This window comes from Nipponia nippon, unplaced genomic scaffold (assembly GCF_047370975.1).
Source record: "Nipponia nippon isolate SJK-2023a ecotype South Korea unplaced genomic scaffold, ASM4737097v1 scaffold_66, whole genome shotgun sequence".
Lineage (NCBI taxonomy): Eukaryota > Metazoa > Chordata > Aves > Pelecaniformes > Threskiornithidae > Nipponia > Nipponia nippon.
This window is the reverse complement of record NW_028262387.1, coordinates 193,976-217,432: the sequence shown is the minus strand read 5'-3', so window position 1 is coordinate 217,432 and position 23,457 is coordinate 193,976. Positions and strand designations below refer to the sequence as shown.

At 51.5% G+C, this 23,457-nt stretch overlaps 1 protein-coding gene, 1 long non-coding RNA gene and 2 other non-coding genes across 8 annotated transcripts; 3 read left to right on the top strand and 1 right to left on the bottom strand.

Moving 5' to 3' along the window:
* Positions 1–14,631: 14,631 nt before the first annotated feature.
* LOC148051152 (uncharacterized) lies at positions 14,632–17,925 on the bottom strand. The gene is made up of 3 exons (XR_015700259.1): positions 17,788–17,925; positions 16,848–17,174; positions 14,632–15,410 (listed from the first exon to the last, which is right to left on the bottom strand). It is a non-coding gene; the product is annotated as an uncharacterized LOC148051152 (long non-coding RNA).
* Positions 17,532–23,035, top strand: LOC148051149 (uncharacterized). 5 transcript variants are annotated; one of them, XR_015700258.1, is made up of 4 exons: positions 17,532–18,266; positions 20,510–20,720; positions 22,404–22,490; positions 22,730–23,035. XR_015700258.1 is itself a non-coding variant. In XM_087738354.1 (3 exons), exons 1-3 carry the CDS (start codon positions 17,997–17,999, stop codon positions 22,424–22,426), a joined length of 504 nt encoding a protein of 167 aa, XP_087594480.1. In that variant the 5' UTR covers positions 17,584–17,996; the 3' UTR covers positions 22,427–23,035. The 5 variants fall into 5 exon arrangements, 3 of the variants coding, with proteins under 3 accessions (XP_087594480.1, XP_087594479.1, XP_087594481.1); XR_015700257.1 differs by having other exon boundaries at positions 17,580–18,266; positions 20,510–20,726; XM_087738354.1 differs by having other exon boundaries at positions 17,584–18,266; positions 22,404–23,035.
* On the top strand, positions 19,537–19,620 carry LOC148051151 (small nucleolar RNA SNORD45). The gene has a single exon (XR_015700263.1). It is a non-coding gene; the product is annotated as a small nucleolar RNA SNORD45 (small nucleolar RNA).
* LOC148051150 (small nucleolar RNA SNORD45) lies at positions 21,883–21,967 on the top strand. Its single transcript, XR_015700261.1, has one exon. It is a non-coding gene; the product is annotated as a small nucleolar RNA SNORD45 (small nucleolar RNA).
* Positions 23,036–23,457: the final 422 nt, after the last annotated feature.

Below are 23,457 nucleotides of genomic sequence, written 5' to 3'. Positions count from 1 at the left end.
GTTTTCCACCTGTTCTGTTCTTCCCCGTCCTTGGTGTTTCTCAGCGTGACACAATTCTGCTCCTGGGTTGACTGGAAACATTCGTACCCATCCGTGCTTTGCTCTGGGTTTCGGTCTGGCTACGAATCAAGGCTGTTCTGAGAGAAACTCCTAACTCAGTTTCTCAAATTGAAAAAACTTCTTGAATTGTCAAGGATTCTTGAAACGACTTGGCTTACGACCCTCAGCCTTGCTCGGGCTTCCTTAAGGAGACCGTGGGTTTTGATGTCGTGAGTGTCATGGCTGTCTTCCTCAGCCAGTAACTCAGCGTGGCAGATGAGCAGATGGCAGGAGGAGCGGCTGAGGTCCTCGCGGCTCCCGTACACCGTTTGGGGAGGCCGAGTTCCCAGCAGGCCTGTTTGGACGGAACGGCCCCGCTACACACGTCGCTGTAAGGGTCCCGTGTAGGCTTGGACCGTCACGGCTTCATTAAGGGTCTGGAGGACAGGAGAGCTTCCAGCTCCATTCGCTCCAGAGGGCACGGCGTACGGACAAGGCAAACCTGCTCGATGAACCAGATCGACACGGGGGAAGCGGCAGCAGTCAGAGAATTAATTCCCTTTGAGAATGAGCCATCGCCTCTGAACCAAAAAACTAACGTGAGCCCAGGCCATAGCGTCTTTATTTTTGCAAAGCTTTGTAAGCTTTGGGAAGATTATCCCTAGTTTATGACTCCAGAGACAAGGAATTTGCCTGCCTTTGAGCAATTTGCCAAAGCAAGTTTTGGCAGAGCTGGGAGCTGAAACACTTAAAGCCCCGAATGTAGCAAACACTACACATCAAGGTTATCCCCCTAGATCTCCAGCCGACCCGGGCTTTATACCCCCAGCAGTAGGTGTGTCATGTTATAAGGGGCGGAGACAAGGGAGGGTCGACCCTTAACTCTTTCCGTACAGCACGTGATCTTCCGGTCGCCAGCCCTTATCTTTACTACATTTCCCCCTCCCTTAGCTCCAGTAGTTCTGGATCTTGCTGGGGAAGCTGCGTGTAAAATAATCGATATATGGTAAGACTTATACAGACACGCATCCGTTACGTTCATAGATTTTGCCCAGTCCAGCCAGTAGTTCGTCGCGGCTCCCTCATTACTCCCCCACACCATCAGGATGCATAGGGAAATGGTAACCTGTCAAGATAAGACTCAATAGATTGATTAATGTCTATACGGTCGAATATTTCGACTGGGTACCCATTCTAGCGTCCCTTTCTCGGTTTGCACACACGCATACCCACGTCCCAAGCAACGGAGGGAATAAGGGCCCCCCCATTCACGGGTTTGCAGGTCCCGTACTTGAACCAAAGGGTAAGGCCCTTCGTTCTCATCGAGCCGGAAATGTGCCTGGGTTGCAGTCTGGGTTTTATAGGTGTTCCCTCGAATGGTATGATTTAAGGTAATTAGTGCCGTCGTCAACAGACGCTGTGCCCGAAATAAGGGAGGGTCAAGGGGAGGGGGAACCCCTGTTCCTGGGCTTATCTTTTCCCCCTCCCTAAGTCGGTCGAGTAACTCTTTTAATGTGCGGTGCGCGCGTTCTACAATGCTTTGGCCCGTACTGTTATAGGGAATGCCATGACTCAACTGAATATCCCAGCGCGCGCAAAAGTCCTTTGTCTTCTTGCTGACATATGCCGCTCCATTATCTGTTTTAATTTTTTGTGGGATGCCAAGTTGCGCCATACAGTCCTGCCAATGTAAAATAACTGAGAGAGCATTTTGTTTAGCATGCATAGTCGCTAAAATAACTCCACTGCAGGTATCAACTGTGACATGCAGATACTTACGTGGATTAAAGGGTTCATAAATCGTAACATCAGACTGCCATATTTGGTTGGGCTGCAGCCCTCGAGGGTTTACCCCTGCCTCCCAGAGGGGACCTTTGGAACACACAGGACAAGCAGCAATCACAGAGCGAGCATCTTGCAACGTAATGCCAGCGAGCCTAGCTAAACCGCGAGCTCCACAGTGGAGGAGCTCATGCAGGCGGAAAGCTCGCCTTAGGTTAGAAGTTTCTTCAACCGCCAGTACGCTCTTTGCTAAGCTGTCCGCTATTTCATTCCCAGCAGAAAGAAAACTCGGTATGGAACTATGACTATTAACATGGATAGGACAGACAGGAGCGGTTCTCATTTGCAGTGCGGTGAGCAACATTCCGGCAATCTCTGACGTTGCCCCAAGTGCCCATCGGCACTTCTTCAGTAACTTATATACATAGCAAGAGTCTGTGATTAGATCCAAGGCCTCTTCGGGCCATTGAGTGAGAGCCATCCATACCGCCTTGGCCTCAAGATACTGCACGGATTGCCCTTGATCTTGATAACTAATGTGGGTCCACTGACCATCCTCCTGCCATGTAACGACAGCTTTCCCAGTAATCGATGACGCGTCGGTAAAAACCGTGCGGCCTCCGGTGGGTTGTTCAACTATGGCACTAGCTGGCAAAAAATGGAGTACCTGGATTATCTCCCCACAGGGGTGTGGTCTTAGACCTTCAATACGACCCGTAAATTCAGCTATCGCCGCTTGCAGGAGCCCCACTTGTGGAAGTACCAACTCCCACTGTGCCAAAGAACAGGGCAATGCGATGACCTCCGGGTCCTTCCCTGTTAAGTGTTGAGTTTGCCTCCGACAGCGGAGAATAAGCTGGGATAATAATGTTGGCCAAGAAATTAAAGCCGTCTTTGGTTTGCCTTGATACAACCAAGCAAAAGGCCAGCCTTTTTCACCATTATTTTGAATTAGTAAACCATGGCCAGCGGTATCGGTCATGTAAATCAGGGCAGTGACCGGTTGTTCAGGTGTAAATCGAGCGAGACCCCAATGCTGGGCTCGCTCCATAATTGTCCTAAGAATCTCCTGATGGTTTCTTGAAAGAGTCCTTGGAGCTAGGGGGGAATCTCCTCCTTTCAGGAGTTGATATAAGGTAGTCATTTCTGCCTCAGATATTGGAATAAAGTTTCTAAGCCACAATAGTTGTCCAATTAATTTTTGTGCCTCATGGAGTGTTGTCACTGTAGTCCGAATTTCAAATGATTGCGCTGTCACGCTTCGTGGCCTCAGTTGAGTACCTAAATACTTTACTGCACGCCCTACCTGTGTTTTCCGAGGCTCAATGTGTAATCCATGTCGCTCCAAACTGACTATCAGCTGCACGCGTGCCTTTTCCAGTAACTCCTCTTGGTTGGACGCCAGTAACACGTCATCCATGTAATGGAAAATGATGACCGTAGGGAAATTTTCTCGAATAGGGCGTATCGCAGCAGCTACAGCAATTTGACACAAGACTGGTGAGTTTTTCATGCCCTGGGGTAACACCTTCCATTGATATCTGGCGCACGGGTGTTGATTGTTAGGCTCAGGAACAGTAAAGGCAAAGCGTACTCTATCTTCTTCATGCAAGGGAACACTAAAAAAGCAATCTCTAATATCTATAACCACTATTTGATAGTCAGGTGGAATCATGGCCGGAGAAGGGAGGCCCGCTTGTAGCGGACCCATGTCTTGTATACATGCATTAACTGCGCGTAGATCATGTAGCAGTCGCCACGCTCCCGATTTTTTTCTTTATCACGAAAATGGGGGTGTTCCAGGGACTTGTAGAGGGTTCGATGTGTCCTGCGTCAAGTTCTCGTTGTACCAATTGTCGAACAGCCGCCCTCTTTTCCTCTGTCAATGGCCACTGCTCTACCCACACTGGTTTATCTGTCAACCAGGTGAGTTTTAATGGGCGGACACAGGCAGTGGCCATTATGATAAATTTGTACGCAGCACTATATTCATCTTCTGCAAGCAACATCGTCCCAAGATGACAATGGGTAACTCAGCAATGACAGGGTTACACCATGCTACCCTAGCTTGTCCAGATTCCGGATCCTTCAACATAATTTGCATTGGGTTCCTGCTTTGATGCGAGGTCTGCATGCCTCCCACGCCTTGCAGCGAACCTCTCGGTTTGAGTGGCCAATCATCTGGCCATAGATGTGATGGGATTACTGTAACATCCGCTCCTGTATCTAAAAGGGCTCTTAACACGAGGCGTGGTGTTCCCCCCAACGCTGGGAGCCATGGGGTAACTATAATATCTACTTCTGGTCGTGTGGTCATGTTTAGGGTGAGTGCCACATACGGCGAGGCTCTATCCCCAGCCTCCTCTATTGCGCGCTCCCATCTCCCCAAGGCAGCTGAGTTGGATATTGCATCATTGGGACCGCAGGCGACTGTGCTGGTCCCGGGGAAGGAGAGACTCCCTGTGCCATACATTGCGCTGCTGTCGTCGGGCCTGCTGAGCTGATCACTGGGGCAGGTGGGGATGGCACGGCCCTCAGCCATCCCCTCTTCTCGTTTCCCCAGCCCGGTCTCCTTTGCTGACTCCCCGATTTGCACTGTCGAGCTCTGTGGCCTAGTCGCCCACAGCGCCAGCATCGTAGGTCTCTCTTTCCTTCCCCTGTTCCGGGGGTGTTTATTTTTGAAGGGCATTGTCGCGCCATGTGTCCTTGCCCCCCACACCTATGGCACATAAGTCGTGCGCCGCGGCAGGCCGCATGGACTGCGGCCACTACCGGTTGCATACTTTGCGCCTGTTCCTGTTCCAGCACATAACGAATCATCTGTGAAAGCGTGGTCCCTATGGGTAACTGTCTTAGCAACACTGCAGTTTGTGGGTTTGCTTGCGTACGTGCACAGTCAAGCAATATTGCCTCCTTAGCCTGCTCAGGAAGTCGAGCAACCTGGAGCGCCGCTTGCAGCCGGTCTAAAAACTTTGTGAAGGGCTCACTTAACGATTGCCGTATTTGGACCCATGGAGGCTCCCTTTTATCAAGAGCTGCGATGATGCGTATTGCTTCCTGGGCAGCTTTCGAAGATGCAGCAAAATCGCGCCCCCGCATTCGCTGAGCCTGTGCCTGAGGAGTTGCGAACTGCCCTTCACCCATCAGCTGCTCTAAAGTCACTCCTGCCATGGGATGGTTGGCCTGTTGCGCCTCAATAACAACTTGGGTGCACCGATTCCTCCACTCCTCCCTAAACAATACCATCATCGAGGGGGTCAATACGGCCCGCATCAACTGAATGATATCAAAAGGTGCAAGCGGCGTTGCAAAAACACAGTCTAATAGGACTTGGGTCTCTGGGGAATTTAATCCATGACTTTTCACCGTTGTGACCAATTCTTTCACCAACTTTGCATCTAACGGTTGCCACTCATATCCTCCACCTGGGGCTGCTCGGATAGGAAATGCTTGAATCGGAGGGGCCTGGAATCGCACTCCTTCCAAGACACAATTTTTTGCAATCATCTGCCAATCTGTCCCGTTTGCCCTCTCTTTCGGCATTCCCCCTGGCATAAGACTTTCCGCATTTGCCACCACCCCTCTCAATCGGCTGATCAATGCCTCGAGTTCCCTTGAAACCTCGTTAGTCCGTCTCGGAAGCGGGGGCGGATGAGCAACAATCGAGGATCCCTCGTCACCCCCTTCGCCCTCACTGCTATCAGAGCTCATGGGGTAATCGTGTACAGGCTCCCTCCACTGTGAGGGAATACCAGTTTGATTTCCCATTGCCCTAGGGATAGGGGTTCCCTCTGGTGGCTCAGGTATCACTGACAGTGCCGGGGGAGCCCTACCACCCCCCCTCGATGTCCTGCGCTCCGCTCTCTGTGTGTCCAGCACTCGTCGATCACTGGGATACAATGGGGCGTCCTCAGGTGTTTTGCCTTCTTTTTCTCCTTCCCGCCATCTTCCTTCACGTAGTTCACGATACTGCTGGGATCCCACATCAGCCCCCGGGACCCAATCCAGCAACCTATCAGTCAGCTCCCTTTCCACACATTGTTGCAACTCGCCCCAGGGGTATTGAGGAAGTGGTAGATCCACTGGTGCAGGAGGTGCCGAAGGTTCCGTGGGCGGCCGCTCTAAACTCCCCACTTGTATCGGGAACACCTTTCCCGACTCCTTTGTTCCCGCTGCACCATAGTCTCCCTGCACCTCCCCTTCCTCCGTTGGTTCAGCCCCCAGTAACAACGGTTCCGTCTGTGTCCCACAGGCCACTCCTTCCCAGCCAGCCTGTGTCCCCTCCGAAACTAAACTTGTTGGCTTTTCGTTCCCAGGAGATTCCTGCCCCATCAGCACACCACGTGCAGCAGGTCGGCGCCGCCTTGCCGCAAACCCCCGCTTGAGCACCCTTGTCGTTACCGACTTTAGTACCTTTATGAGTTCCGCGAGCTCCATCGCTGTTGCCTGATCACGTCGGGGTCACCACTGTGTAGCAAACACTACACATCAAGGTTATCCCCCTAGATCTCCAGCCGACCCGGGCTTTATACCCCCAGCAGTAGGTGTGTCATGTTATAAGGGGCGGAGACAAGGGAGGGTCGACCCTTAACTCTTTCCGTACAGCACGTGATCTTCCGGTCGCCAGCCCTTATCTTTACTACACCCGAACTCTGCTGCCCGTGGATCGCCTCGCACTGCGCCTCGGGAGCGTTCGGCCGCCATCCTGCACCGGGCCCGCGTTCCTGTTCCAGTGGGCATCTCCGGCTTTGCTGCCAGCAAGCCAAGGAGAACAGAGGGAAGGTGCAGAGTGTTTCTAGAGGAAAGTGCAAGAATAGGTGGTGAAAGAAAAGAAGAAGGAAGAAAGAAAAAAAGAAGAAAGAAAGAAAAAAAAGGAAAAAAAAGAAAGAAAAGAAAGAAGAAAGCAAGGGAAGGAAAGGAAGGAAAGGAAGGAAGAAGGAAGAAAGGAAGAAAGAAGGAAGACGAAAGCAGGAAGGAAGAAGGAAAAGAAGAAAGAAGGAAAAGAAGGCAGAAAGGAGGAAGAATGGAAGAAAGGAGGAAGAATGGAAGAAAGGAGGAAGGAAGAAGGAAGGAAGAAAGAAGGAAGAAAGAAGGACTTTCTTCTCAGTAAGTTTGCAAGAAAGACTAGTTTCAGTAAGTTTGCAAGAAAGGAGGACTTACCTTCAGTCAGTTTGCAGAGGACACCCAGTTGGGTGGGAGCATTGATCTGCTGGAGGGCAGGGAGGCCCTGCAGAGGGCCCTGGCCAGGCTGGGTCGATGGGCCCAGGCCAACTGTATGAGATTCAACAAGGATCAGGGCCGGGTCCTGCACTTGGGGCACACCGCTGCAGGCGTGGGGAGGAGGGGCTGGGAGCTGCCCGGCGGGAAAGGACCTGGGGGTGCTGGTCGACAGCTGCCTGAATATGAGCCAGCAGTGTGCCCAGGTGGCCAAGAGGGCCAATGGCATCCTGGCTTGTATCAGGAACAGTGTGGCCAGCAGGAGCAGGGAGGTGATGGTGCCCCTGTGCTGGGCACTGGTGAGGCTGCACCTCGAGTACTGTGTTCAGTTTTGGGCCCCTCACCCCAAGAAGGCCATGGAGGGGCTGGAGCATGGCCAGAGGAGGGCAACGAAGCTGGTGAAGGGTCTAGAGAACAAGTCTGGTGAGGAGCGGCTGAGGAAGCTGGGGTTGTTTAGTCTGGAGAAGGGCTGAGGGGAGCCCTCATCGCTCTCTGCAACTGCCTGAAAGGAGGCTGTAGCGAGGTGGGGGTCGGGCTCTGCTCCCCAGGAACAAGTGATAGGATGAGAGGGAACGGCCTCAAGCTGTACCAGGGGAAGTTTAGGTTGGATATTATGAAAAACTTCTTCCCCGAAAGGGCTGTCAGGCATTGGAACAGGCTGCCCAGGGAAGTGGTTGAGTCTCCATCCCTGGAGGGATTTAAAAGCCAGGGAAATGTGGTGCTTAGGGACATGGTTTAGTGGTGGACTTGGCAGTGCTGGGTTAACGGTTGGACTCGATGATCTTGAGGGTCTTCTCCAGCCTTGACGATTCTATGATTCTAAGGAAAAGAAGAAAGAAGGAAGAAAGAAGGAAAAGAAGAAAGAAGGAAGAAAGATAAAAAAAAAGGAAAGAGGAAAAAAGGAAAGAAATGAAAAAAGACAGAAAGAAAAAAAGAAAGAAAAAAGGCGTACGGTACGGAAGGGCACAAACGGATGAAAGGGGCGTTTGCTGCGGCTGGAAGGCCAGTCAAAGAAAGTGCAACGCTTTCAGCACAGGTCACCTCCTCCCCTCCCCCCGCTGCACGAAGCCTCCTTTGTAAGACCTAAATGATGCCTTTTCCTCCCCGGGTGAGGCGCTTTCCCCATCCCTCTTCGCCCCCTCTCTTCGTTTCAGGAGAACCTCTCCGGGTTTTGCTGCGCGCCTCCACGAGAACGAGGCCGGCTCCGCACAGCTCGCGTGCGGTTCACGACGTTTGGCCCGCTGCAGCCACTCAGCTCGCACCGGAGTTGTTTCCCGTTTTCTCTTCCTGCACATCCTAACCCATGCCGGATTAGCGCTAGGAAGCGCAGAAGGATGCGTCCAAATGTTGTAAAAAAGGATCAGCTAACGGTATTGTAATTCTCCTTTTCAGATTTACGAGGGGACGGCTCAGATTCAAACGATGATCACCGCTCGCGAGCACGTCGGCAAGTACAAGGCTTAGCGACGCGTATCGAGGGTGCCCGGTGCTGCCGCAGCGTTCGGTGCTCCCGGGGAAGAGGATTTTAGCGCCTTTCTCGATACGATGAGAAAGGTGTGGAAAAAAACCAACCCTTTTTCCTTCAAAATCTTTTCATCGTGCGCACGATTAAGCGCTACTTCTGTGTTCCCCATCCGTTCCCTGACTTCGTTCCTGCTGACTACCAAACTGGCTGTTTTCTCAACATTTCTGAATTCCCAAGCGATGAGTTGTCGGCTTTCCCCGCTCATTCTCTTTCACTCAGATCTTTGGCTTTTGGTGGGAGAAGAGGTAAACGCCTTCCCTGTAAAATTTAGATGATCAAAACATGAACAAAATGGAGATTTTTCTTAGTTTTTTTTTTTTTTGGCCTGCGAAGGCATTCCGCACATAACAAGGAATTGGATTTTAGGGGTTGCTGCGTTGTTTCTAACGATACAGATTTGCTGCCGCCGTCTCAGCGCTGGAGTTTGGGTGGGTATCGAATCGATAAATCACAGGGAAATTTCAAACAGCGAAGCCGTTTCTGTGGGAATGCCACGTGGCAGCACACGCTCCCTGGGTCACCACGGGCTAAAAGAAATACACTGACGCTGTGGGTTCGTGGCCTTGCCAAACTTGCATCTTTTAAAAAAAAAAAAGGAAAGCGAATCCATATTGGCTTCTGGACCTGTCAGAAACCTGCGTTCTCCTAAATGGCAACAGGTGGACGTGATTTTTCTCGGAGGGCGGCTGGATTCCTACTTGCGGATTCTCTATGCGTCCCGGGGTCAGTATGAACAAACCCAAGGTCGGGTTTTCAAAAGACAGAGCGTAACAGGGCTTCTCTCCTGTGACTTCGCCGTCGTACTCGCCCGAGTCTGGCAGCCAGAAATCGTCATTTGATGTGCTCATCTCCGTGCCTCAAAGAAACCTGTCATGTTTATGAAGAAAATACTTGGGTTTTGCGTGCCTTAAGCGAGAATTCTTTATGGATGAATGTGAAGCATAGCTCTTGAGAAACACAGGTATGGGCTTTTATGATAGTCGGAAAAAAGAAGTATGATTTGCTTTTATACGGGTTTTCATTTGAACCGATGCTTTATGAAAGAACTTGCGGGAAACTGCCTTCTTTTCAGGTAGAGCAGCGCTGTTCTCCCCTTGGCTGTGACCCCAAAAGCCCAAACACGATCAGGGGCGAGAAATGAGAACCTCGTACCCCAATTATTTTTTCCCTGTCCAATTAGATGATCAAAATGTTATTTTTGACAGGCGTTGCTGCATTCTAATAAAAACCGACTGCCAAGCAGAGGTGTGGTTGCTTTTAGTCACTTCGCTTGTCATTAAAATGATTTCAGTCATATTTCCGAGATGTCGGCCCGTGGCTGAAGTACGTTACAGCGGGACCGAGGCCTGCGGCGCTGTTGTCTGCACGTGGGGTGGTTTTAAGGATTTAGGTGCTATCCAGCGTAACAGAATATCGGCTTCGGAGAGCGCGGCCTCTTCGCTACGCTTCCCAAGCAAGAAAACATTTAATTAGGATGATGCAAGTGAAAGCGTGTAGCTTTTCCTTAAGGATGACTTACAGCATCACGTGTATTTCAAATCCAGGATATTTAAATCCATTTGCAGCAAGAACGGCTGGGAAGGAGGAATTTTTGTGAGATTTTCTTTCCCCGGGACAGGCCCTTCTTTCCGCGCTGGCAGAATGCACCTTGCCCGCGCTTCTCGGGGACATCGCTCAGTGCTGGAGTGCTGTGTCCAGTGCTGGGATCCCCGTGGCCGAGGCACGGATCTACCGGAGAGAGTCCAGGGATGGCTACGACGATAATGAAGGGTCTGGAGCATGAGGCTGAAGGAGCTGGGACTGTTGAGGCTGTTGAAGGCTCGGGGGGGTTGTATCCATGTGCACGAACGCCTCACGGGATGGAAGCGGAGGGACCAGGCGCTCCTCAGTAGCGCCCACCGACAGGGCAACAGCCACAAATTCAAACCCGTCATGGCTTGGACGGGCGCGCGCTTCGCTGGTAAAAAACTGGCTGGGTGGCTGGGCCCAGAGAGCGGTGGTGATGGAGCCAAATCCAGTTGGCGGCCGGTCACCAGTGGTGTTCCCCAGGGCTCCGTACTGGGGCCAGCTCTGTTTAATGTCTTTACCAACGATCTGGACGAGGGGATCGAGGGCACCCTCAGTCAGTTTGCCGATGACACCCAGTTGGGCGAGAGCGTTGATCTGCTGGAGGGCAGGGAGGCTCTGCAGAGGGCCCTGGCCAGGCTGGAACGATGGGCCCAGGACATGGGGTGAGGGTCAGCAAGGCTCAGGGCCGGGTCCTGCACTTGGGGCACAACAACCCCAGGCACCACTACAGGCGTGGGGAGGAGGGGCTGGGAGCTGCCCAGCGGGAAAGGACCTGGTGGTGCTCGTCGACAACTGCCTGAACACAAGCCAGCAGCGTGCCCTGGTGGCCAAGAGGGCCAATGGCATCCTGATTGTATCAGGAACAGTGTGGCCAGCAGAACCAGGGCAGGGATCGTGTCCTGTGCTGGGCACTGGCGAGGCCGCCCGTCGAATCCTGTGCTCAGTGTTGGGCCCCTCACCCCAAGAAGGCCATGGAGGGCCTGCAGCGTGGCCAGAGCAGATTTGAGAATCAAAATCCTGTGACCAAGTGGATTTGAGAATTAAAATACCAATGGCCCAGTGGATTTGAGAATAAAAATCCCCATGGACAAGTGGATTTGAGAATCACAATCCCCGTGGCCCAGTGGATTTGAGAATTAAAATACCTGTGTCCCAGTAGATTTCAGAATTAAAATCCTGTGGCAAATCGGATATGAGAATTAAAATCCTGGGGCCCAGTGGATTTGAGAATCAAAATCCCCATGGCCAAGAGGATTTGAGAATTAAAATCCTGTGGCACAGTGGCTTTGAGAATTAAAATCCCCAAGGCCCAGTGGATTTGAGAACCAAAATCCCCGTGGCCCAGTGGATTTGAGAATTAAAATACTGTGGCCAAGTGGATTTGAGAATTAAAATAGCCGTTGCCCAGTTGATTTGAGAATCAAAATCACCGTGGCCAAGTCGATTTGAGAATCAAAATCCCTGTGGCCCAGTCGCTTTGAGAATTAAAAGCCATGTGGCCCAAGTGCATTTGAGAATCAAAATCCCCGTGGCCCCATGGATTTGAGAATTAAAATCCCTGTGGCCCAGTGGATTTGAGAATTAAAAACCTGTGACCAAGTGGATGTGATAATCAAAATCCCCGTGGCCCAGCGGATATGAAAATTAACATCCCCATGGCCAAGTGGATTTGAGAATCAAAATCCTGTGGCGAAGTGGATTTGAGAATTAAAATGCCTGTGGCCAGTGGATTTGAGAATTAAAATCCTGTGACCAAGTGGATTTGAGAATCAAAATCCTGTGACCAAGTGGATTTGAGATCAAAATCCCCGTGGCCAAATGGATTTGAGAATCAAAATCCTGTGGCCCACTGGATTTGATAATTAAAATCCCCGTGGCGCAGTGCATTTGAGAACTAAAATCCTGTGAACAAGTGGATTTCACAATTAAAATCCTGTAACCAAGTGGATGTGAGAATCAAAATCCCCGTGGCCCAGTGGGTTTGAGAATTAAAAACCTGTGATGAAGTCGATTTGAGAATTAAAATCCTGTGGCCAATTGGATTTGAGAATTAAAATCCCCGTGGCCAAGTGGATTTGAAAATCAAAATCCTGTTACCAATTCAATTTGAGAATTAAACTCCTGTGCCAAGTGGATTTGACAAATAAAATCCCCATGGCCCAGTGGATTTGAGAATCAAAATCCTGTGGCCAAGTGGATTTGAGAATCAAAATCCTCTGACCAAGGGGATTTGAGAATCAAAATCCTGTGGCCCAGTGGATTTGAGAATCAAAATCCTCTGACCAAGGGCATTTGAGAATCAAAATCCCCGTGGCCCAGTGGATTTCAGAATCAAAATTGCCGTGGCCAAGTTGATATGAAAATTAACATCCCCGTGGCCAAGTGGATTTGAGAATCAAAATCCCCGTGGACATGTGGATTTGAGAATCAAAATCCCCATGGCCCAGTGGATTTGAGAATCAAAATCCCCATGGCCCAGTGGATTTGAGAATTAAAATCCCCGTGGCCCAGTGGATTTGCAAATCAAAATCCTGTGACCAATTCAATTTGAGAATTAAAATCCTGTGCCAAGTGGATTTGAGAAATAAAATCCCCATGGCCCAGTGGATTTGAGAATCAAAATGCCCATTCCCAGTGTATTTGAGAATCAAAATCCCCATGGCCCAGTGGATTTGAGAATCAAAATCCCCGTGGCCAAGTGGATTTGAGAATCAAAATCCCCGTAGCCCAGTGGATTTGAGAATTAAAATCGCCGTCCCCCACTGCATCTGAGAATTAAAATCCTGTGGCCCAGTGGATTTGAGAATTAAAATCCCCATGGCCAAGTGGATTTGAAAATCAAAATCCCCGTAGCCCAGTGGATTTGAGAATTAAAATCGCCGTCCCCCACTGCATCTGAGAATTAAAATCCTGTGGCCCAGTGGATTTGAGAATTAAAATCCCCATGGCCAAGTGCATTTGAGAATCAAAATCCCCGTGACCCAGTGGATTTCAGAATTAAAATCGCCGTCTCCCACTGCATCTGAGAATCAAAATCCTGTGGCCCAGTGGATTTGAGAATTAAAATCCCCGTGGCCAAGTGGATTTGAAAATCAAAATCCCCATGGCCCAGTGGATTTGAGAATCAAAATCCTGTGGCCAAGTGGATTTCAGAATCAAAATCCCCATGGCCCAGTGGATTTGAGAATTAAAATCCCCGTGGCCAAGTGGATTTGAGAATCAAAATCCTGTGGCCCAGTGGATTTGAGAATTAAAATCCTGTGACCAAGTGCATTTGAGAATCAAAATCCCCGTGACCCAGTGGATTTGAGAATTAAAATCGCCGTCTCCCACTGGATTTGAGAATCAAAATCCTGTGACCAAGTGGATTTGAGAATCAAAATCCTGTGGTGAAGTGCATTTGAGAATCAAAAACCCCCTGACCCAGTGGATTTGAGAAAGAAAATAGCTGTGTCCCCGTAGTTTTCAGAATTATAATCCTGTGGTAAATCGGATTTGAGAATTAAAATCCTGGGGCCCAGTGGATTTGAGAATCAAAATCCCCGTGGCCAAGAGGATTTGAGAATTAAAATCCTGTGGCACAGTGGCTTTGAGAATTAAAATCCCCAAGGCCCGGTGGATTTGAGAATCAAAATCCCCGTGGCCAAGAGGATTTGAGAATTAAAATCCTGTGGCCAAGTGGATTTGAGAATTAAAATAGCCGTTGCCCAGTTGATTTGAGAATCAAAACCACCGTGGCCCAAGTGCATTTGAGAATCAAAATCCCCGTGGCCCAGTCGCTTTGAGAATTAAAATCCCCGTGGCCCAGTGGATTTGAAAATCAAAATCCTGTGACCAATTCAATTTGAGAATTAAAATCCTGTGCCAAGTGGATTTGAGAAATAAAATCCCCATGGCCCAGTGGATTTGAGAATCAAAATGCCCATTCCCAGTGTATTTGAGAATCAAAATCCCCATGGCCCAGTGGATTTGAGAATCAAAATCCCCGTGGCCAAGTGGATTTGAGAATCAAAATCCCCGTAGCCCAGTGGATTTGAGAATTAAAATCGCCGTCCCCCACTGCATCTGAGAATTAAAATCCTATGGCCCAGTGGATTTGAGAATTAAAATCCCCGTGACCCAGTGGATTTCAGAATTAAAATCGCCGTCTCCCACTGCATCTGAGAATCAAAATCCTGTGGCCCAGTGGATTTGAGAATTAAAATCCCCATGGCCAAGTGGATTTGAGAATTAAAATCCTGTGGCCCAGTGGATTTGAGAATTAAAATCCTGGGGACCAGTGGATTTGAGAATCAAAACCCCCGTGGCCAAGTGGATTTGAGAATCAAAATCCCCGTGGCCCAGTGGATTTCAGAATCAAAATCCCCGTGGCCAAGTGGATTTCAGAATCAAAATCCCCGTGGCCCAGTGGATCTCAGAATCAAAATCCCCGTGGCCAAGTGGATTTGAGAATTGAAATCCCCGTGACAAAATTGATTTGAAAAATAAATTAGATTTTAGAATTAAAATCCTTTGCCCAAGTGGATTTGAGAATTAAAATCCCCGTATCAAGTGGATTTGAGACTCAAAATCCCCGTGGCCCAGTGGATCTGAGACTCAAAATCCCCGTGGCCCAGTGGATCTGAGACTCAAAATCCCCGTGGCCCAGTGGATTTGAGAATTACAAACTGAAAAGCCCAATTCAATGCACAGTGATGAATGCCTGATCCAAATTCTGTAGAACTCCTCCAGTGCAATTTCCTGAGCGTGTTGAATTCGCAAATTAAGAAGTGAAGAGGACTCTGTTCTGGGATGTTGCTGAATCTGAAGCAGGCAACGTTAACCTCGTTTCCTCCATCGTTCGTAGCACCAGGCGGTGTCTTTCATGCTGGCTGAAATGGCCATGAAAGTGGAACCGGCTAGGGTGGCTTACCAAAGAGCCGCGTGGGAAGTCGATGCCGGTCGCCAGGATACCTACTACGCTTCCACTGCCAAGGCGTTCGCTGGCGACGTTGCAAACCAAGTAGCTACCGATGCAGGGCAGATTTTTGGAGGAAACGGATTTAATACTGAACATCCTGTAGAAAATCTCATGAGAGATGCTAAAATCTACCAGGTGAGTAAAAGAGCGAATGGGATCTTTCCAGTAATGCATATGTTTCATATAACAGCTATTTATTTGAAATCACGACGTACACAGATTCCCTCAGGTGAGATAGCGCCAGCACTGAGTGTCATGGATTTATTGTCTTGCGTAGGTTGTACTGACAGAAGTGTGGCACAACGGGGAGTCATTAGCCTTTTTTTGGAAGAAAAAGAAAAAAACCTGACAAAACGTGCTCATATCTACTCATTTTAACTATAAACTCATGCTAAACTCGTATAAACTATAAAAACAACCCTCAAACTATAAAAGATAAAAAAATATGAAGTATAAACTCATATAAACTCATTTTAAGTATAAACTCACATTAAACATAAACTGTAAAAAAATTAAGTATAAACTCATGTTAAACTCATATAAACTATAAAATTTTAAAAAATTATAAAGCTTAAACTCATATAAACTATAAAAAATAAAAAAATATAAACTATAAACTCATATAAACTCATTTGAAGAATAAGCTCATGTTAAACCCATATCAACTATAAAAAAATGAACTCATATACATTCCTTTTAAGTATAAATTTATGTTAAACTATAAAAACAAATGATAAACTGATACAAACTCATTTTCAGTATAGGCTCACGTTTAGCCCCAGTCACCCGAAATCCCCCGATCTCTTTCTGCAGTACTGCCACCACGCAATTATTCCCGGTCACGATTCTTCCCTTAGCGTCTACTACCATGCTACAGCTCTTTATTCAGCGAGAACGATTTAATTACCTTCAGGGACCCCCGTCATCTTTGCCTTTTCCCCTCTTTCTGACATGAATAACAAGGATAAACCATAGCAAAAGAGATGAACACACCAACCGCAGGCACTGCTGCAGGCGTGGGGAGGAGGGGCTGGGAGCTGCCCGGTGGGAAAGGACCTAGGGGTTTTGGTCAACAGCCGCTGAACACGAGCCAGCAGCGTGCCCAGGTGGCCGAGAGGGCCAGTGGCATCCTGGCTTGTATCAGGAACAGTGTGGCCAGCAGGAGCAGGGCAGGGATCGTCCCCCTGTGCTGGGCACTGGGGAGGCCGCCCCTCGAATGCTGTGCTCAGCGCTGGGCCCCTCACCCCAAGAAGGCCATGGAGGGGCTGGAGCGTGGCCAGAGCAGGGCAGCGAGGCTGGGGCAGGGGCTGGAGCACAAGGCTGGGGAGGAGCGGCTGGGGGGGCTGGGGGGGCTCAGCCTGGAGAAGAGGAGGCTGAGGGGAGCCCTCATCGCTCTCTGCAACTGCCTGAAAAGAGGCTGGAGCTGGGGGGGGGGGGAAGGGGGGGTCGGGCTCTGCTCCCCAGGAACAAGCGATGGGACGAGAGGGAACGGTCTCAAGCTGCACCAGGGCAGCTTTGGGTTGGATATTGGGAAAAACTTCTTCCCCCAAAGGGCTGTCACGCCCTGGCCCAGGCTGCCCAGGGCAGGGGCTGAGTCCCCACCCCGGGGGTATCTAAAAGCCGGGGAGATGTGGTGCTGGGGGCCGTGGGTTAGTGGTGGCCTTGGCAGCGCTCGGTTAACGGCTGGACTTGATGATCTTCAAGGTCTTTTCCAACCTTAACAATTCTATGGTTCTAAAACACATAAAATCTCACCTGAACACAAGGAAACACACTTTTTTTTTTTTTTTTTACTGTGAGGGTAGGTCGAACACTGGCACAGGCTGCCCAGGGAGGTTGTGGAGTCTCCATCCTCGGATACAGTCAAAACCCAACTGGACGCCGTCCTGGGGCATCCCTGCTTGCACGGGGGCCGCACACGCTGACCTCCAGAGCTCCCTTCCCACCTCAGCCCTGCCGGGAATTCGTTTGCCGACGCTCACTCAAACCCTGGCCTCGGGACGGTCCCTTCGCCTGCGGTGCCTGTCACCGGGAATGACGTTTTCGTTGCTTAATGAAGCTGTAAACCGCCACCTGATTTACCTGCGGGGAGGTCGATATTGTCGTGTCCTGGATGAGGATTTGCTGTATTTAAAAACACACCCAACCCCCATTAAAACACCTCAGAAAAGCCCCTTGTTGTCTCCCAACACCCCCCCCCCTCCCAAATACCCACCACCCCGAGAGATCAAACCCCAAAATAGACCTGATTTTCAGTCATGGAATGGTTTAGGTTGGAACAATAAATAAAAAATACAGAGTGGAAAAAGAAACCTCACCTAAAGCAAAGATTAGACCGAATGGTTAGATAAACTCTGCGCCTGCTGGGATTCTAAAACCTAAGAACCGACCTTACCTTTTTAAGGAGACGTATTTCATATAAAACGAGGTTCGCTGCGCAACTATAACCCGTGGAAATTTTATTTCATTCTCAAAGTTTCCCAAACAGGGAGAGGTGGGTGCAAACCTGTAGATCCGTAATAAAGCGCATCTCTCTTGGGGGCTCTGGTTTCCCTGGTCAGTGTCGCTGCTGTTACAGAGCTGCCGAAGGGAGGGCGGCCCCACCAAACCCAATTAGCTGTTTCAACTCCTCCATGCGCCACGTTTAAGCTGGTGCTTGGCACATTTAAATCCGGTTAAGCCTGAAGAGACCCACCTGGCTCCAGCCTCCTTGCAGGCGGCTGCGGGGAGCCATGAGGGCTCCGAGCAATCGCTCTGCGCCATTATACGTTGTCATTCACAGCCCAAAATGGCGCTCCCGCCCGGCGCGGCGTCACCTTTGCCGCAGTCCAGCGTCGGTAATGAGCAGATAATTGGGTTTAATTACCAGAGAATTGGGTTTACGTTACCAGAGAACGGGGTTTAATGAGGGAGGCGCGGGGGCCGCTCGCCGGCCCCGCGCGGCCGCCGAGGAGCCGCCTCCGGGGCGGGCCCTTTCCCGCCGCACGGCGGGGTCCTTCCCCCGCCCGCAGGTCGCCCGACCGGATCGCCGGCTCCCTCACGGCCCCGCCGCCGCTCCGCCGCTCCGGCGCGGCTCAGGCGAACGCGGCGGGCGGCTCCGGCGGGGTCCCACGGCCGCTTCTTCCCTCCCGGCCCGGCGGCGGGCAGCTCTTTTCGGCGGGGACGGCGGAGGCGGTGGGTGCTGTGCGCACGGCGGAGGGGGCCGGGGCCGGGGGCCGGGGCGGAGGCTTGGGGCGGGGGGGGGGGCTTGGCGGTCGGTCGCCTCCGATCCAGCGGGGCGGGGGGAGGCGTCCGCGGGGTTCCTCGGTGGGGCCTGGGAGCCGGGGGTTCCCCTCGGCCTCCCCGGGAGGGGCGGGGGGAGAAAGGGCCGGGTCCCCTCAGGCCGCGCCGGCGGCCCCGGGCGCGGAACCCCCCGAGCTGAGACCGCGGCTGCGCTGCTGCTTTTCCAAGGTGGCGCCGCGACGGGGCGCGGTGAGAGGAGCGGTGCCGAGCGCGTTACCTGCGGAGAAACGGGCGGGCTGCGGGGCTGAGGAGCGGGGCGTCGCTTGGGCTGGAAAAGGCCGTGGGGATCACGGAGTCCAGCCGTTAACCCAGCGCTGCCAAGGCCACCGCTAACCCACGGCCCCCAGCACCACATCTCCCCGGCTTTTAAATCCTTCCAGGGGTGGGGACCCAGCCCCTGCCCCGGGCAGCCTGGGCCAGGGCCTGACAGCCCTTTGGGGGAAGAAGTTTTTCCTAATATCCAACCCAAAGCTGCCCTGGCACAGCTTGAGGCCGTTCCCTCTCGTCCCATCGCTTGTTCCTGGGGAGCAGAGCCCGACCCCCCCCGGCTCCAGCCTCCTTTCAGGCAGTTGCAGAGAGCGATGAGGGCTCCCCTCAGCCTCCTCTTCTCCAGGCTGAGCCCCCCCAGCCGCTCCTCCCCAGCCTTGTGCTCCAGCCCCTGCCCCAGCCTCGCTGCCCTGCTCTGGCCACGCTCCAGCCCCTCCGTGGCCTTCTTGGGGTGAGGGGCCCAGCGCCGAGCACAGCATTCGAGGGGCGGCCTCGCCAGTGCCCAGCACAGGGGGACGATCCCTGCCCTGCTCCTGCTGGCCACACCGTTCCTGATACAAGCCAGGATGCCACTGGCCCTCTTGGCCACCTGGGCACGCTGCTGGCTCACATTCAGCCAGCTGCCAACCAACACCCCCAGGTCCTTTCCTGCCAGGCAGCTCTCCAGCCCCTCCTCCCCCCCAAAACCAAAGAACCGACCCAAAACGTCGCCTGGGAGAAGGCCAGGTGACTACGTAAGTACCGACTCATCTCAGCGCGGCTGTGCTGTTACGAGGAGCAGCGCCCCTCACTGCCATGTTGAGGGTCGGGGGTTGCTGCGTGCTCCCCGGCTGCCCCTCTCTCGCCCTGCAGCCCCCCGTGACGGGTGAAGGGAGCTGCTGGGTTGCTTCCCCTGGGTCCGTGATGGCTGTTGGCATGTATTATCTGAGCATCGATCTGAAGATGGATCAGTTTAGCTCTAGAATTGCTCTGAGACCTGGGAAGCGAACTTCTTGTTGCTCCTTTACCTGCAAGGAGACCGTGCTGCATTTCCACGTGGCTCCCTTGTTAGGAGAGTGTGCCGAGTCTGGCCGCAGCACCGCTCTGCGCTCGCTCAGGTCGATAAACGCCGCCGGGAGCGTTGGGTTTATAGTTGTGGGTCACCAGGCGTAGCCCACGCCAACAGGATTCTGGTGCCGGGAGGTGGAAAATATCAAGAACTGCTGATGTCTGGAGGGGCGGGGGGTGAAAGTCACACTTATTTTTCAGTGTCCCCAGGAGAACCGGAGGCACGGTTGGTTATGATCGTTGTCGCTGTGCTGAAAGCATGCGGGTTAAGTACTGCGTCAGGAAAATACCGCGTAGCCGTAGCGTAGGGAAGCAATAGGGGAGAGAGAAAGACATATGTGTATGTATAGGTACGCATATGAGAATTCCCTTCCGAGTGCCGCTTCAGATTGTGGCGGCTTTGACACTTGACAGCAAGTTCCGCGAAACGTAATCTTGTTATTTTTGAGAGTCGTCGGGGCGCTGATGTCTTCGTTTGGCCGCCAGCGTCGTTCCCGATGATCCGAATTGGTGCCTTGCTGCTTGCATGTGTTGAACTTGAGATTGAGCTTGATGCTTCTGGACCAGAAAATAGAAGCGGGGGAAGGAAATGAGGTCGCGCGGGTAGATGCACGCGCACGTGCGTATACGTGTTTATACGCACACGCGTCGTGCACGTAGTACGCATGTGTGGTCAGTACGTCTGAAGTTGTGAAGGGGCGGGAAAATATTTGACGCGCTGCAAATTTGTAAGTGTTAACTAAGGTGTTTATGTTAACTAACGTTTGTAAGTGTTAACGAAGGCGTTTTCATTGCTCTGTTTTGATGCTTCTCTGTTTCAGAACGAGACTCCTGCCCTGCTGGCGGCGCAGTCTGTCGGCGTGTTTGAGGAGGAGCGGTGTTTCCTGGGGGCGGACGGCGGCGGATCTCGCGGGAGGGCTGCGGCGAGTGAAGACAGCCGCAGTTCTGGCCTTCATCGCCTGACGTTGGCGGTGCGGTCAGTGCCAGTGCAGGTCACCATCGTCATCGCCTGTCGACCCCCGGCACGGCCAGGTGAAGGTAACGGGGTAACGGTGGAAACGACCGCTTGCAGTTAACGGTCTTGAGTGCAGACTGAGGAACTGCACAGTACTAAACACACTACACGTAAAAATTTAGGTACTGTGTAAATCTAGAGTTTATATAAACATTACACGCTGCTGGATGTACCAATGGCAAAAAGTATTTCGGTACATGACTGAAAAATAATCTAACGGGCAGAATTTTATGAACTAATCTCCAAAGAAAAAAAAAAAATCAGATCTGGGATTACAGTACTAAAAAATAATCTAACGGGCCAAAGTTTAGGATTCACCTCCAAGAAAAATCAGATTTCGGATTACATGACGAAAAATAATCTAACGGGCCAAACTTCAGGATTCATCTCCAAAAAAAATCAGATTTGGGAACGTTGTGCTTTTAATGTTCCTGTACCGGTGCTGTGGTCGGCATTCTTCATGGATCTTGTAGCAGACTTCTCAAGCTATTTCCCAGCGACAGGTTTTACTGGAACCTTGTAGGTGATTCCTCTTGGGGTTTGCGAATTCTTCTTGGCGCGGGTTGAGGCGAAAGATGTCTGCGGCCAGAGGAAGCGGGAAGCTTTGGATTTTATAGGTATTTATACACAGAAACGTATGGCTGTCTGTGATAATATCGAATTAAATAACGATTTAATGTTTATATAAACTATACATTTGTGCAGTACGTACGCTTTTTACGTGTAGTCTATTTACACTTTAGTGCTATCCAAAAGAAGCGTTGTCGTAGTCGGTTCTTACGTTGTCTTCCTCAAATCTGCTTTTTCTCCCTGTGTAACGATAAAATCGTACCGCTCCGCTCAGCGGGTATTTATTTGGCGCGTGCTTTTCCCCCGCGGGAAAGGACTCGGTCTCGGTCGTATTGTTCACCGTAGCGCTCCCCGTTGTAGATGAAATTTCCCACCGTCTCCTCTGTCTTCCCTGTTCTTTCTCCTGCAATCCGTGGTGAAAAACACCACCCGAAAGGCTCCAGGGCTCCCAGCCGGCGGCTTGAGAGCGTGCGTAACCTATCTCTAGTCCCGTTTCGAGGGAGAAACACATTGGCGGTGTCGGACGCGAACAAGGCGGCGCCCTGTTTTAGGAAGCAAGCGTGTCGCGCTTGGCAGCCTTGGGTAGGAGCGGAGGGGGTTGCCTTCCTGGGTCGGTGATGAGCGTTGGCATGTATTATCTGACCTAGAGGTGATGTCTATCCCCGCTTTAGCTCTAGAATTACTCTGAGACCCAGGAAACTCCCGTTTTTGCGACCTCGGAGCTCTTCCAAGCTGCGGAATTAAACGGCTGTCGCAAATCCGAACCCAGCGCGAGGAGACGGGGCCGCGGTTTGAGTTTTCTTCCACTGAGGTGTTGGGTCGAGCTCTCGGCTTAATCCTGGCGATCTGTTTTTCCCTTGGGGTTGCGTATTCCTTTTTGCGTTGACAGCTGGCATTTCCCGGAGGGGTCAGATTTGTTATTCCTATTCGCATACTCCTTAAAATGCTGGCAACGGCGACCGCTTTGCCTGCGCGGCGCTGCCCGACTCTTTTGGGAATGTTCCATGTACCTTGCAGTGCTCTGGGAGGCGGCGTGGGGCTTTTTGAGATCTTCCTGCGTTTACTCTGCCAAACTGTGCTGCGTTTTTCCAAACAAGCTCGCCTCTAATTTGGGATCTGTTCTCTCACAGGATTCCTGGCTGTAACAGACTGATTGCATCAAATAAATGTTGACCTACTGCGTTGGCGGCTTTGCGAACGTCGGGAGGACTCAGCGGGTGAGCAGAGAAGGCATTAGGTGGTTGCTTTTGTTTCTTCCGAGCTCAACAGAGATGATTATTTTTTGAAATTTGAAGAATCTGTGGAAAACGTCAAGACTTTTCTGAAACGCTTTGTAAGCTCCCGCTTGTCACCCAGTCTCCAGCTCCTCGTCGTTGCAGATGTCGTGAAGTGTCTTGCCGACCACTTGAACCAGCGGCCTGCGTATTTTTGTCATTGAGCATTCTCTCTTCTTTAGGATTTGTAGAAGAAAATTCCTGGTATGCTGGATGTCCATCCCAGACGCTGGATGTCCATCCCAGGTATCGTAGTGTGCCGTGTCACAGCGGGGAATTGCGTAACCTGGAAGAAACTCTGCAATTGGCGGGTTATGTTTGATTGACGGAGAGAAACCGCGCCGCTTCACTGTGCCTTGCCGGGAGGGGGAGAGGGGAGGGTTTGCTGACAAAGCAGGAGACGAAGTAAATAATCCTGAACTAAATAAAGTTTTCTTAAGGGAAATCCCCAACTGAAAAAGTGGGGGGTTTCCCTCATCCGAGCGTAACTCGCGCCCCAGCCGTCAGCGTTTCGCAGAGGGGAAGGCCAGGGTGGAGTTGCTTGCGGAGGCTGACGCACGGGGCACGCGAGGTTTTACGTCGCGCTTGCACTGCGCCGTCCCACGCCGCGGTCGGCTGCTCTTCCTGACGTAATTCCCGTTCCCAAAACGCAGACCGCGCAAATCGCTTCTCACAAGAGCGCTTGGAAGATCTCTCGAAAAGTACTATTTTGGGGGAAAAAAAAAACAATTTGGAAGCTTCTGGAGGCCGCCGTGGGTTAATTGGGCTTCAACTCTCAGTGCTTTTGCCTGACCTAAAGGAAGCGGACGTGCCCAGAAAGAATCCGCGCCCCAGTGCCAGCCCCCCGGAATAAAGCCCCTCCTTGGCCTCCGTCCGCGTGGCGGAGGAAGGTTTTGGGGTCGCTGATGCC